Source organism: Rana temporaria, chromosome 11 (assembly GCF_905171775.1).
Source record: "Rana temporaria chromosome 11, aRanTem1.1, whole genome shotgun sequence".
In the NCBI taxonomy this organism is placed as follows: Eukaryota; Metazoa; Chordata; class Amphibia; order Anura; family Ranidae; genus Rana; species Rana temporaria.
The window spans coordinates 29,983,129-29,998,267 of NC_053499.1; the positions used below are offsets into that span (position 1 = coordinate 29,983,129).

The 15,139-nt window shown below is 45.7% G+C and overlaps 2 protein-coding genes across 4 annotated transcripts in view; one reads left to right on the forward strand and one right to left on the reverse strand.

Moving 5' to 3' along the window:
* The window catches only part of CSTF3 (cleavage stimulation factor subunit 3), a 79,518-nt gene extending 76,099 nt beyond the window's left edge, over positions 1 to 3,419 (forward strand). For both annotated transcript variants that reach the window (XM_040328294.1, XM_040328295.1), the window contains 2 exons: positions 876 to 936; positions 2,696 to 3,419. In XM_040328294.1, the coding sequence (XP_040184228.1) occupies positions 876 to 936; positions 2,696 to 2,898 (264 nt within the window). In that variant the 3' untranslated portion in view covers positions 2,899 to 3,419. The remainder of the gene's footprint in view (positions 1 to 875; positions 937 to 2,695) is intronic.
* Positions 3,420 to 12,267: 8,848 nt separating this feature from the next.
* TCP11L1 (t-complex 11 like 1) overlaps positions 12,268 to 15,139 on the reverse strand; it is a 56,422-nt gene continuing 53,550 nt past the window's right edge. For both annotated transcript variants that reach the window (XM_040328297.1, XM_040328298.1), the window contains exons 9-10: positions 14,958 to 15,130; positions 12,268 to 12,556 (exon numbers count right to left, since the gene is read on the reverse strand). In XM_040328297.1, coding sequence (XP_040184231.1) covers positions 12,342 to 12,556; positions 14,958 to 15,130 — 388 coding nt within the window. In that variant the 3' untranslated portion in view covers positions 12,268 to 12,341. The remainder of the gene's footprint in view (positions 12,557 to 14,957; positions 15,131 to 15,139) is intronic.

The following is a 15,139-nucleotide window of genomic DNA, read 5'->3' on the forward strand; positions in this document are numbered from 1 at the left end:
TGGTATCACTCTGTCTATGGTAGGAGGTGGTGCTATACAGGAAGAATCAGCTTATGAGGCTCCATGGCCGCTTGCTTCCTCTACTGCCAGCTTCATTCACAACTCCAATGCTTTGAGATGGCGGATCAGCCACCCATGACCTTGACTTGCCAACCAGTCATCCTAGAGCAGGAGGTTGCCGCCCACATCAGTGGGTCCGTGGGCCACTGGTTGGGCACCACTGATGGTAAACCCGAGCAATAATTCAGTTTTCTGAGTCGCTAACCTAGAACATGTAGCGTGACCCCTTTTTCAGCATTACAGGTCTTTGGTCTGTGCCTCAAAATTATTAAAGCCAGACAGAACCAGAAACTTGGCATTTTGCAAAAGGAAAGCAGCTGCAGCAGCTCCATACTTTTCTTATAACAATCGTACTAAGTCCTAACAGAACCTCTTCTATACCACAACATGACATCAGTCTTCTTTAATGATCCCACCCCCTGATCATCATCAGCACATCATTTTCACACTGTACTGGTGCAGAGAGCAGTGCTGGTATCAGTGGTGCTTTGGGGAGACCCCAGAGCATGGAGTTGTGAGGACAGAATGATCTTAGCTGCCGTTGATGAGTTGTTGTTTCGGTTGAAAGTGGTTGGGAGCTGTCATCCTGATCCACGCTCCACTACTCTATTCAGTGGATGCATCCTTTATCCAGGACACTGGCTGACTAACAAAGCCTGGATTGGGATACCAGGCCTATAGTTGCTTTTATAAAGAGACATTACCAGTGACGGCTCCTTTTATTTCTATCCTAACTTAGGTATATCTACCATTTATTATTCTAAGAAAGAAAATTTAGGCACAAAAAATGACTACTTTTATTTTTATCACAATAGGGTCCCTTTGTACAGGTGGATGAAGTTATGGACATCTTTCGCAGGTCTAAGCTTCCAGAGAGTAAGTATTGGATCGGCCTGCTGAAACTAATTAAAAAAATGTATTTATTTACACCGGCTTAAGCTTAAGGCTGCACTGTAGACATCTGATACCCACATCCTGTCTGATCAGGGCACCCCTAGCTGGACTGTTAAATATACAGTAATCCAAACTGATTTCACTTTAACATATATGCCTCTTCTCTTCCCTTAACCACTTACCCCCCGGACCATATTGCTGGTCAAAGACCAGAGCACTTTTTGCGATTCAGGACTGCGTTGCTTTAACTGACAATTGCGCGGTCATGCGACGTGGCTCCCAAACAAAATTGGCATCCTTTTTTTCCCACAAATATAGCTTTCTTTTGGTGGTATTTGATCACCTCTGCGGTTTTTATTTTTTGCGCTATAAACAAAAATAGAGCGACAATTTTGAAAAAAATGAATATTTTTTACTTTTTGCTGTAATAAATATCCCCCAAAAATATATAAAAAAAATTTTTTTCCTCAGTTTAGGCCGAGACGTATTCTTTCGTAAAATAAAATCGCAATAAGCGTTTATTGATTGGTTTGCGCAAAAGTTATAGCGTTTACAAAATAGGGGGTATTTTTATGTCATTTTTATAAATATTTTTTTTTACTAGTAATGGCGGTGATCAGCGATTTTTTTTCGGTACTGCGACATTATGGCGGACACTTCGGACACTTTTGACACATTTTTGGGACCAGTGGCATTTTTATAGCGATCAGTGCTATAAAAATGCATTGGATTACTATAAAAATGCCACTGGCAGTGAAGGGGTTAACACTAGGGGGCGGGGAAGGGGTTAAGTTTGTCCCTGGGTGTGTTCTTACTGTGGGGGGGGGGGGGGGGCCTCACTTGGGGAAACACTGATCCTCTGTTCATACATTGCATGAACAGAAGATCAGCATTTCCCCCGCTGACAGGACCGAGAGCTGTGTGTTTACACACACAGCTCCCGGTCCCCGCTCTGTAACGAGCGATCGCGTGTGCCCGGCTGCGATCGCGCCCGCCGGGCACGGGAGTCGGGGGCGCGCGCCTCCGGCGGCACGCACTTGCCACTAGTGGCCGCTCTAAGAGCTGACGTTATACTACGTGCTCTCGCCCAGGAGAGCCAACCTGCCGCCGTAGAATGACGGCGGCTGGTCGGCAAGTAGTTAAAAGACCAATAGAGGTTGTCAATATACATCTATCACACATCTTGTGTGATTATGTCCATGGGGCCTGTGCAATGACTGAAGCAACCATTACCATCAAACTTAGGGAAAGGTGGGAGAGGAGGAAAAAGGGGTGAGGGAAGGGGGATGGGCTGTAGGGGGGCCACCCACCAGACTGCATGCAGATAGAGCTGTAAAAAAAGAGAGGCCCTCCCGTTTCAATGTAATATATTATTTTTTGCCTTTCTGTTTATTTCTTCCTTTTCCTGACAAGTAATTTGAATGAGAACCAATGCTCAGCAGATACAAATTATTCCTTATCATTCCTGTGGGGAAGTATGGAGGCTGACCTCTCCCTAGCTGTCATTCTGATCCAGATCGGTACTTTGAGTAGTCACTGACCACAAACAATCACGTAGATGAGTTCTAACATTGGTCTGATTTTCTGCATTGTTCTGGGACAGTGTCTCAAAAGTACCAAGGACAGCCAGTCGCCTAGCATTTTCTGAAGGAAGCCTGAAATGCAGCCCCTTTATTTCCTTTTAATGAGTTATGTAGTGATCTGTAATCCTGATCTGATTCAAGGAACTCTTTCTTTCTAGCTGTTGAAGAAGCCATTCGAGTCATTACTGGGGGCCAGGCGGAACTGCTGCAGGAGACCAACGGACCAGTTGAAGTGAACGCCCTGATCAGTAAATCACTCAAAAGACCCAACGAAGATTCTGACGATGATGAAGAAAAGGGTGCTGTAGTGCCTCCGGTTCATGACATCTACAGAGCCCGGCAGCAGAAGAGGATTCGGTGAAGCCTGGTAAAATTCAGAAAGATGCCTGAAAGAGACAGACTTGTAAACCAATGGTTTTCTCTGCCTCAGACCTTCTGCTTTAAACATTTCATTAACAGCACCCTGGAAATGAGTGGACATCGGTGCCTGTGGAGAGTAAAAAGTAATTCCTGCAGGAAGGACAAAGTCTTCAGTTGTAAATCCTTCATGCTTGTTTTGAGAGAAGACTCAATGAGGCTCAGCATTTTATTTTCAAAAACTGGATGGCTTAAACAGCAAATTTTTTTTTTTGTTTGTTTTTTTTAAACTCGAAACATCAGCGTGATTTCCCAAATGGCCTCAACTTGTTTTATTTGTAGCAGGGTACCAACAGTTTTTTTTTTACATTTGCAGCTCGGACTGTATTACATTCCCGCGCACTAGAGGGCGCCACAGCCTTTTGCCTTGGTTGGGTTTTAATCGAATGAAACGGCTGCTATTTTAAAACCACACTGTAAGATAGAAAGATGAGATATCACTATAATAAAACACTTTGTTCTGTACCACTTGGACCTCTCGAAATTTGTGAATCCCATTGTTCATTTCCACATCTTCTTTGTATTGTTCTAGTGTTGACTGTACTGCGCTGCTGAGGGTCCCGGGGAATTTTGGAAAAGATATAATGGTTTAAAGTGCGAGTCCAGTTTTTTTTAACTGTTATTTGACTGCCTGTCAGTCAGCTGTAGGTTTTTTTTTTTTCTTTTTTCCATACAATAAATAAAAGGAAATTGAATAAAACCGAATGTGAGAGTTGATTTTGTGGAAATGTTGAGGGCATGAAAAGATTTGTTGTTTTGTGCACAGCGCTTTACATGTGGCCCTGTTACAGTGCACAGTACTGGCTGCGCCAAAATATCTTCCGGAAATCAAATACTGCTTCCATCTTTCTTTCCTTAGAAGGAAACTTTCAGAATAGAAACGTGGAAGCTGTCATTGCTCATTTGAGGTTTGAAGGTCATTTACTTAAAAGCGGGGGTTCACCCTAAAAAAAATGTTTTTCTTTTTCTAGCATGCCATCCAGCATACTAGCGCGAGCTACAGTATGCCTTTATTTAATTTTTTGGCGCCGTACTCACAGTTTAATCCCGTAGTTAAGTTTCAGACTCCCCGCGGGGAATGGGCGTTCCTATGCAGAGGGAACGTGATTGACGGCCGGCTATGGTGCGTCACGCTTCCCGAAAATAGCCGAAATAGGACTTGGCTTTTCACGGCGCCTGCGCAGTCAGCTCCGATGTCTGTGCGCAGACGCCGTATAGTGCCATGAGGAGCCGAGTCCTACTCCGGCTATTTTCGGGAAGCGTGACGCGCCATAGCCGGCCGTCAATCACGTTCCCTCTGCATAGGAACGCCCATGCCCCGCTGGGAGTCTGAAACATAACTACGGGATTAAACTGTGAATACGGCGCCAAAAAATAAAATAAAGGCATACTGTAGCTCACGCTAGTATGCTTGATTTCATGGTAGAAACTTGTTTTTTAGGGTGAACCTCCGCTTTAATTCCAACTTCCCTTCTCTTCTTTTCCCAAGTATAACATGATTGGTGAAATACCTTCCCCTCTGTTCCAGTGATATTCCCTGTGCAGCCCAGGGAACACTGTCTTTGCTGGGAAAACGTACCCATTGCATGCAATGGCCCCATCCATATTGAGTTGGCCCTCCCTTTGCAGCTATAACAGCTTCAACTCTTCTGGGAAGGCCATCCACCATGTTTAGGAGTGTGTCTATGGGGCTGTTTGACCATTCTTCCAGAAGTACATTTGTGAGGTCAAGCACCGATGTTGGACAAGAAGGTATATTGGTGTGTTTTTTTTTTTTCAGGGGGTATATTCTATGAGTCATAATGAGTCTTTTGAACATTAAGTGACGGGTACTTTGATGGTGACAGGTATTCGGATACTCTGATGGTGACAGGTACTCGGGTACTCTGATGGGCTGGTGACGGGTACTTTGATGGTGACAGGTACTTGCAAATGCTGCGGATAAAACCCCTGTTTTTAACGCATACTGTTAGACAGGTAATTGGTTGTTCTGCAAGCTGGTCGGTAAGTAGGCTTGGTTTTTCCCTTGGCATTCCCCAGGTTTTGTTGTTACTCGGATACTCTGATGGTGACAGGTACTCGGGTACTTTGATGGGCTGTGACAGGTACTCTTTGTTTTGGGGGGCAATTGGGCACTGTACTGTTGTGTTTTTTTTTTTTTTTTCAAGGTCTCCTCACTGTCCCGGAAACTGCACTACAGCCGTTTGTTGACATTTGTGACCGGCTGTGTTCAAGCGACACGCCTTATCCCTGATCGCCACGCTGCTGCTCAAGGTAAAGTCTGATCACTAAACTCATTCCACTGCATTCTGGAAAGTAACCACAAGATGGCAGAAAAAGCCAATGTATGAAGGGCATGACACTGGTATTCTGAGGAAGAAGACACTACTGTATTGGGAGGGGGGCAGAGGACACTACTTCTCCTCCTCCCCCCCATTACCCAAGGATTCCTTGCTTTCCTCCATGTTGTCCAGGTTGATCTCAACCTCTGAAAGCTTGCCTACCCCTGAGTTACAGGGATGAGGCAAACTATTTAACACTGACAGGGGTGTTTACAATGATCAGCTTTTGTTTATTAATGTAAAACCTTAATCCCAAAAGGAAAAAGAAAGTGCTTAAAGCTCAAACCTCGCAGCTCACAGCCCAAAGCCCACATATATTTTTTTAAACCAGAGTTTAGTGTCACTTCATTAACCACTTTCCGACCACCGAACGCCGATCTACGTCGAGAGAATGGCACAAGCAGGCAAATGTACCTCTACGTCTCTTTTGAATTTGGTATACCCACATAGGATGCATTAAAGGGGTTGTAAAGTAAAAAAATGTATTTTAAATCACAAACATGTTATACTTCCACTGTGCAGTTAGTTTTGCACAGAGTGTCCCCGAACCACGTCTTCTAGGGTCCCTCGGCGGCTGTCTCGGCTCCTCCACCCGAGCTCACATGGTGTTGCGTTCCTGTGGGCGCGCTCCCATGATACAGCCGGCAGCTATCACTGTAATATTCGGCCCCGCCCCCGGCGAGCTGCATCATTGGATGTGATTGACAGCAGCGCGAGCCTATGGCTGCGCTGCTTTAAATCCATCCAGTGTAGCCAATCCACGGCCAGGCTCAGAAACGAGGATGACGGGGGCGAGCGCGGGACTTTTGAGGGCTCAGGTAAGTAAAACGGGGGCTGGGGCGGTATTGTCGGATGTTTTTTCACCTTAATGCATAGGATGCATTAAGGTGAAAAAAACATTTACCTTTACAACCCCTTTAACCACTTAAGGACCGCCTCCTGCACATTTACGTCGGCAGAATGGCACGGCTGGGTACAAGCACGTACATGTACGTCCTCTTTAAGTGCCCAGCCGCTCAATGGGAAGGAGCGGTAAACACCCCGCTCCTATACCGCTCCAAAGATGCGGCTAGCAGGACTTTTGGAGCGGTCCTAGTAGCGCACCGCTTCAGTGTGAAGCATGCACATTGAAGCCTGCAGGGCACGATTTTTTCAGTCGGTGTAGCAGTGCGATTTTTAGCGCTAAACTGCCTGAAAAACATGTCAGTGTGAAAGGGGCCCAAGTCATCCATCAAAACAGGGTCTCTGTTAATGGGTTTATGTAAAAAAAAGTCAAACCCTTGCATGGCTTTAGACAGCTCACAACTGTCTTGCATTTTTTGCACCCCCCCCCCCCCTTTCCCCAGTCACAAATTACTTTTTACTGTCTCCATTAGCCCTTCCAATTATACCTTTAAAAAAAAGGGCACTTTCAACACACCTTAGCATATAAAATATAATTTGACCCAACACCACAGCATCCCTTCCAATGTGCCGGTTTAGATCTATTCTTCTGCATTAGTTGAATGGCAGCCTAAGCAGAACTAGGAGGGATGAAGGTGATCTCCTTCACACTGCTTTCTTCAAAACGTAATGGTGTTAACTGTTCAGCTGCCAGCCAACACTGTTTCCCAGGTGGATTTAGATGGTAGAAATGTTCATTTTGGAATTGCAATCACCTAGTCATGCAGCCAGGTATGCATACCCTCCAAAACGTACTGGATCCCACTGGATTGGCCTAATGCAGGATTGGGCACAGAGATCTTGTGCCAGACAGAGCCTGCATAGTTCTGGTGTTATTGCCATCAGGACAGCCAGAGACCCGGGACACGCTGTGGATGATTTACTTAGGCCGTGTTCACATACTGTATGTGCGGAAGCGGTTTCCAGCCTGGGGTCCGACGCGTTTCTGTTCACCGGTTCTGGTGTGATTTAGGTCTGAATTTTGCTAGAATTCGCACGTGAACCAGACCCAAAAACGCACAGGACCCTTTTGGAATCCCGTCCCGGACATGTGTGAACCAGCTCCATTGAGAGACAGTAACACTCGCATGTCATGCAGATTGATTGCAGTGAAAACTGCATCCAATTGGCACATATGTAAAAACTGGTGCAAAACGTGGTGCAGCTCTGCATAGAAACCAATCCGCCTCCAATTTTTTGGTATTGTCAAAGCTTAACTGAACATGCTGACGTTAGAAGCCGATTGGCTACCATGCACATCTGCACCAAATTTTACACTCAAACCCACAGTGTATCTGTTATGACCAGTGTGTGTAATATATATATATATATATATAAATATATATAATTTTTTTTTGTTTTCTAAAAAAAAAAAAGTACTGGAGGCTCAAACAGTATACAGATAGGAGAAAAGGTGCTTTATTCTGGATGGAATGTAGTGTGAGCACAGATAAGAGGACGGAGCAGTCATGCTTGGGCCCCCCTGACTCCATCAGCCCAGTAACAGCCGTACCCACCACATGTCAGTTTCCAAGATCCTACAGAGCTGAATTTTTATTTTTTCAATTGCAACTTCCATTTAAAAACTTTATAGCAACAATACAAAAACAAACTATATTCTCACAGGCCTCCAGGGTCTCTTCTTTAAATTTAATACTGCCTCAAATAGTTTTTTTTTTTTTTTTAAACACAAATATAAAATTAGTTTTAAATAAACGTTAACATTTCCTGTATAAGCTAGCACTGGAAGAATGACCTTTGCTTTATTAAAAAGGCATGTTTAACTTTTATGTAAAGATTTGAAGTTATGTTAGAGTATTCGAATATACTTTCTACTCCATGGTGCTGCTGCACATGCTCAGTGGATAGGAGGAAACACAAGGACCTCTGCCAACAGCAGAATGATGGCAAGGTCACTCCCTGCTGAAAGAAAGCTTTTCTACGTCTATAAAAGTATGTAATGGTATGTAGGTGCTTTACATCCAACATGAATTGAAAATCCGGTAAATGCCACAAAACATTTTTACTACAGATCTAGTCTAAAAAAAAAAAAAATTAGGACGTCCTTATTAGTATTCATATATGGGATACATTCTTTATCATATTTGTTTTATATATTTTACAGAAGAATAAACGAGGACTTCTGTTTTATAGATATTCTCTGGATTGCTATGTGACTCCTGTTTAGCAACTACTACTCTATAGATATAGAGAAAATTAGTAGGACTTACAGCATGGTCTCATATCCTATACAGGGTTCTATATATATATATATATATATATATATATATATATATATATATATATATATATATATATATATATATATATATATATTAGGGCTGTGCAAATGAACTTTTAATTAATCGATTAATCTTTAATTTTTTTGATCGATTAAAATTCTTTTGATTGGTACTCACCTCTCCGCCGGCTTCTGGGCCTTCAGGGAGTTCCGTTGGAGATCCCGTAACGTCACGGACACCGGCGGGGTTTGCCGTGTCCATCTGAAGGGCTCCTTTGCTGTGCCTTCAAATGTGCATGCCGGCGGGACCTCACTATCTGCCACACGCAAGGGCTGTTACACTTCCCTCTATCAACTTGGGATTCTACAACCATCCACTGGGAGTTGTGATAGTTTCCCTTCATGGGACATCTACATGCCGACGGACTCATGTTAACCTCTCCTCATCTGGATTCAGCAGTGGTATCGTTGTACACATTTTTATACCATTATCATACTTAGCTACATGTTTTTATGACTGCTTTTAGTACCATTTGGTATTACTCGCACCATTTTTACAGTTTATGTAGCTACATCGATTTTATCTCCAGTGCAATATTTATTTGGTTACCTACTTGAAGACTATAAAAGTTTTAATGCTATTCCCATCGAGTGCTGCCTTTGTGTGTTTTTGTATCCTGCTATCCATTTTTCCAGTGGTTGGGAGCTGCACTGGGAATCAGCCTGCAAGGAGATCAGCTAAAAGTAGTTGGATCTGTATGTACGTTATAATTAATCGAAATTAATCGATTAAAAAAAAAAAAACGATTAATCGAACAGAAAATTTTTGATTAGGAACAGCCCTAATATATATATATATATATATATAATATATATATATATATATATATATATATATATATATATATATATTTTCCCTTACAGCTAAGATGCCTATTGAAACAGGGGCAATAAGACACATCACTGCCATATATCTATACTGAAACCGACAGTTCCTCTGTTAGGGATATGCAATTAGCGGAACGCCAGCAGTTTCAGAACTACAAGTCCCATGAGGCATAGCAAGACTGACAAGCCACAAGCATGACACTCAGAAGCATGATGGGACTTGTAGTTTTGCAACAGCTGGAGGTCTGCTAATTGCATATCCCTGCTCTATGTCATAAGACTTTAGCGATGGCCTAAACACAAAAGTAATCTTATTCCCAGAACTGCTACTCTCTAACCAAAACACTAGTGTGAGGCTTGCTATACACACTTGCATGACCATTCTTGCAGTGAAAGTAAATGTACATTCATTTCGTGGCGATGGAGAAAAAAAACAAAAAACAAGACTACAGTATATCCTGTGCTTTTTGACTGTAAAATCAGTAATTTTTAAAACCGAAAATACCAAATTTGTCCACTAGATGGAGCTAAATATTATAGGAAATTCTCATTTTCCTGATAGTGGCCAAATGCAGTATTTTCCAATTAAAAGCAACAATTTAAAATAAAAAAAAGCATAGGATATAGCCTAACATCACTTCTTTTTGCCCCATTCACACATAACATGTACATGCACATTTACTGGGTGAAAGGCTATGCAAATTTTTTCTAAATAAACACTGAAGATTTCTCTCTTTCAGCCTGCGGGCTGAACGAGAAAAAAAAAAAATAGGTTCCTCTATTCATGCTGAACAGTGTGGATAGAGATATCTGCACTGCCAGCTATTGTGTTGTGTAATACCTGAATAGCGACTTCATCTAGTAGGAGGCAGTTACAGTTTTTCACCCAACTCCATGGATTTTTAAATACATTTTTGTTAACTCGGGGGGGGGGGGATGTCAAGGGCTCCCACGGCTAGAATATTGAGCTGTGAAGGGCTACCTTAACAATAGGTTTTGGGCTTCCTTCAGGGATAGAAGCATGGAGGTCTATTTACTAAAGGCACGGTTAAGGACATATTTGCAGAAAACACTGCACCGAAGTCTATGTAGACAACGGCGCAGGCGCACTGAGCGTCCCGGCTTTATGAATGGGATCATGCCGGGATTATTCTGGGCCCGCGCGCATGTGCGGGATCACGCCGGTCCCACGCGCATGCGCGGTAGTGACGTCATCGCCGTTTCGGCCAGTCACAGTGCCGGAGCGGCGATACTCGGAAGAAGCTCCAAGGGGACATGGTGGCAGCGGTGGAGGGGAACGAGGAGCACTTTGATTTCAGGTAAGTGCCACATAATGAGCTAGTATGCTAAGCATGCTAGCTCATTGTGCCTTTCTCTTGCAGGGTTCCCCCCCCCCCCCCGTTTTTTCGGGGGGGGGGGGTTACTTCCTCTTTAAACAAGGCTTTCTTGTTGCCCAATAAGGATATAAACATTCATCCCCTGATCTACATGTTCATGTTTACAGCCAAATCACAAGTTTTGTGACTGCGCCGAAGTTATAATGCCAAAGTGAAGCATGAACACCTGAACTGCACCTGTTTCAAGAGACAAGTTAGCGATGAAAATAAATCTATGATGTGTAGTGGCAATTAGTGATGAGTTAAGGGTCAAAGGCCAAACTCACAGGAAACTTTCACATGATAGCAGGCTGCTGTCTAGGTCATTGTACAGGGTGGGCCATTTATATGGATACACCTTAATAAAATGGGAGTGGTTGGTGATATTAACTTCCTGTTTGTGGCACATTAGTATATGTGAGGGGGGAAACTTTTCAAGATGGGTGGTGACCATGGCGGCCATTTTGAAGTCGGCCAATTTGAATCCAACCATTGTTTTTTCAATAGGAAGAGGGTCATGTGACACATCAAACTTATTGGGAATTTCACAAGAAAAACAATGGTGTGCTTGGTTTTAACGTAACTTTATTCTTTCATGAGTTATTTACAAGTTTCTGACCACTTATAAAATGTGTTCAATGTGCTCTCCAGTGACATGCGGCGAGTGCTACGCTGTGGACTCTTGCTGAATGAAGCTAGGACAGCCACTGGTGTTTCTTCATTAGGCCCCTTTCACACTGGATACGCCTATAGCGGAGCCTTAAAATCACGGTAAAATATCAGTGTTTTACCGCGATTTTAACGCTCCACTATAGGCGTATCCAGTGTGAAAGGGGTCTAATGAAGAAACATCAGTGGCTGTCCTAGCTTCATTCAGCAAGAGCCCACAGCGTAGCACTCGCCGCATGTCACTGGAGAGCACATTGAACACATTTTATAAGTGGTCAGAAACTTGTAAATAACTCATGAAAGAATAAAGTTACGTTAAAACCAAGCACACCATTGTTTTTCTTGTGAAATTCCCAATAAGTTTGGCCGCCATGGTCACCACCCATCTTGAAAAGTTTCCCCCCCTCACATATACTAATGTGCCACAAACAGGAAGTTAATATTACCAACCATTCCCATCTTATTAAGGTGTATCCATATAAATGGCCCACCCTGTAAATGTGGTCATGGCCCCGGGTTATGTGCGGTTGCAGGGTGGGCAATTCACCAGTCCCAGATGATTGGAGCAGCCTGCTATCATATGACAGTTTTCCAGAGATTCAGCCTAGATCTTAGCTCATCACTAGTGGCAATACATAGTCTTCCTGAGAACGGTGGCATCTCTGTCTTTATAAGCATCAGTCAGAATCTCAAATTCCCACTATGGAACTTATGCTTTTCCAGATTTGGCCAATTTAATTCCTCAGTTGGGAAGGTCATCTCTTGTGACTTTTTACAGTAGTGAAATTTCCTGTAGACAGGAATTATTTGGCATTCCTAATATCCTGTCTGAAAGATTAATGCGTTTGCTGTCGGTCGGTATAGAACGTTGCGTCTGAAAGCTATTTAATGTAAAAGCAGAAGGTACGTCTTCTTCACGGTCGATATATTAAGGCTGTGCGTCTTGTTTGTTCAGGACTTTGGTCAGGATTGAGTCATAGTAAGGACTGAACACCATTTTGTTATAGTTGACAAGGCGCGCAAATTTCACAGCCAGTTCTTCTAGTTCTTTCTGTATGGGGCCGAGGCCACCAGGCAGGGCAGGGCTGGATCTCTGGTTAGCGGTGGATAGGTAGCTCAACAAAAATGACTCAATCCTCGATTCTGAAAGAAATAATGATATAATAAGAGGAGGAGGAGGAGGGGACTCGTAGGTCACAAGATGCCAAACACATCTGAAACGCTGATTTATATACCATAGTAACAATTTTTGCTCACGTTTTGTTTAGTTCATTCATTCATGGCCTTGGGCATCCTTTTCTACTCTCCCCTACCCCCCTCCCTCTCCTTCTTTTCTTCCTCTCCCTTCCCCCTCCCTCTTCCCCCTCCCTCTTCCCCCTTCCCCCTCCCTCTTCCCCCTCCCTCTTCCCCTCCCTTTGCTCCCCACCCTCCTCCTTCCCCTTCCTAGCCCTACCCCTTCCCTTCCCTTCCTCAGCCCTCCATCCCCTTCCTTCCTCTTTCCTTCCCCCCCCCCCCCCCCTCCTCTTCCCCCCCCCCCTCCCCCTCCTCTTCCCCCCCCCCCCTTCCCTCCTCTTTCCTCCCCCCCCTTCCCTCCTCTTTCCTCCCCCCCCTTCCCTCCTCTTTCCTTCCCCCCCCTCCCCTCCTCTTTCCTTCCCCCCCCCTCCCCTTCTTTTCTTCCCCCCCTTCCTCTTCCCCCCCATCACTCTCCTTCCCCTCTCTCTGCTCCCCACCCTCCTCCTTCCCCTTCCTAGCCCTACCCCTCCCCCTTCCCTTCCTCTTTCCTTCCCCCTTTCCCCCCCCCCCCCCTTCCCCCCCTTCCCCCCCCTCCCCCCCCCCCTTCCTCTCCCTTCCCCTTCCTCCCCCCCCCCCCCCTTCCTCTTCCCCCCCCCCTTCCTCTCCCCCCCCCCTCCCTCCCCCCCCCCCTCCTCCTCCCCCCCTTCCCCCCCCTTCCTCTTCCCCCCCCCTCTTCCTCTTCCCCCCCCCCCCCTTCCTCTTCCCCCTCCCCTTACCATATGGCTATGCGTGCTAGATCAGGGGTCTCCAAACTTTCTAAACAAAGGGCCAGTTTACTGTCCTTCAGACTTTAGGAGGGCCGAACTTTGGCCAATGGGAGTAGAAAATGTCCTGAAGTCAGTGGGGGAAAAACAAACAATTCCCCATCGATTATGTCAGTGGGGGGGGGGGGGGGGAATCGTGCCCAATCAATGGTGTCAGACTGTCAGTGGAGAGGGGGTGGGGGTAATTATGCTCACGTTTTGTTTAGTTCATTCATTCATGGCCTTGGGCATCCTTTTCTACTCTCCCCTACCCCCCTTCCTCCCCTTCTTTTCTTCCTCTCCCTTCCCCCTCCCTCTTCCCCCTTCCCCCTCCCTCTTCCCCCTCCCTCTTCCCCCTCCCTCTTCCCCCTCCTTCCCATCACTCTCCTTCCCCTCCCTTTGATCCCCACCCTCCTCCTTCCCCTTCCTAGCCCTACCCCTTCCCTTCCTCTTCCCTTCCTCAGCCCTCCATCCCCTTCCTTCCCCCCCCCTTCCCCTCCTCTTTCCTTCCCCCCCCCCTTCCCCTCCTCTTTCCTTCCCCCCCCCTTCCCCTCCTCTTTCCTCCCCCCCCCCTTCCCCTCCTCTTTCCTTCCCCCCCCCCTTCCCCTCCTCTTCCCCCCCCCCCCCTTCCCCCCCTCTTTCCTTCCCCCCCCCCCTTCCCCTCCTCTTTCCTCCCCCCCTCTTCCCCTCCTCTTTCCTCCCCCCCCTTCCCCTCCTCTTTCCTTCCCCCCCCCCCTCCCCTTCTTTTCTTCCCCCCCCTTCCTCTTCCCCCCCATCACTCTCCTTCCCCTCTCTCTGCTCCCCACCCTCCTCCTTCCCCTTCCTAGCCCTACCCCTCCCCCTCCCCTTCCTCTTTCCTTCCCCCTCCTCTTCCCCCCTTCCTCTCCCCCCCCTTCCTCTCCCCCCCCCCCTTACCATATGGCTATGCGTGCTAGATCAGGGGTCTCCAAACTTTCTAAACAAAGGGCCAGTTTACTGTCCTTCAGACTTTAGGAGGGCTGAACTTTGGCCAATGGGAGTAGAAAATGTCCTGAAGTCAGTGGGGGGAAAAACAAACAATTCCCCAACGATGGTGTCAGTGGGGGGGGGGGGGGGGGATTGTGCCCCATCGATTATGTCAGTGGGGGGGGGGGGGGAATCGTGCCCAATCAATGGTGTCAGACTGTCAGTGGAGAGGGGGTGGGGGTAATTATGCCCCATTGTTGGTATCAGTGGATGGAACAGTGCCCCAAGGGCCAGACAAAAACAAGCTGAGGGCCGCAGTTTGGAGACCACTGTGCTAGATTATAGTGAATAATAATTTACAATGTTTTCTGCATAGACCTTCCAAGTTTGCACAGAAGCTTTGCAAGTATTGTACACATACTGAACAGATTCCTTTTTAAAATGATTATTTCCTATGCCATAGTAAGCGCGCCAGGACATGCAAAGCATTCTGTCAGTTCTATAACAATCTAACAAAAGAGATCGTGTATTTATTCTGATGATTGTAAAACCAAACAAATTACCTATTAATTGATAGATCTTATTGGATGGAGATGCGGCAGTCCGAATCTGTCCTTTAAGAGATTCCTCTCTCTCTGGAGAGAAGGTAGTGGATCCATGCTGACTCAGGCATCTGGCCACTTCCACACAGATCTTCTCACTGACTGTGGCGAGAACGTCGTCTGTACTTACACCTCTGGACAGA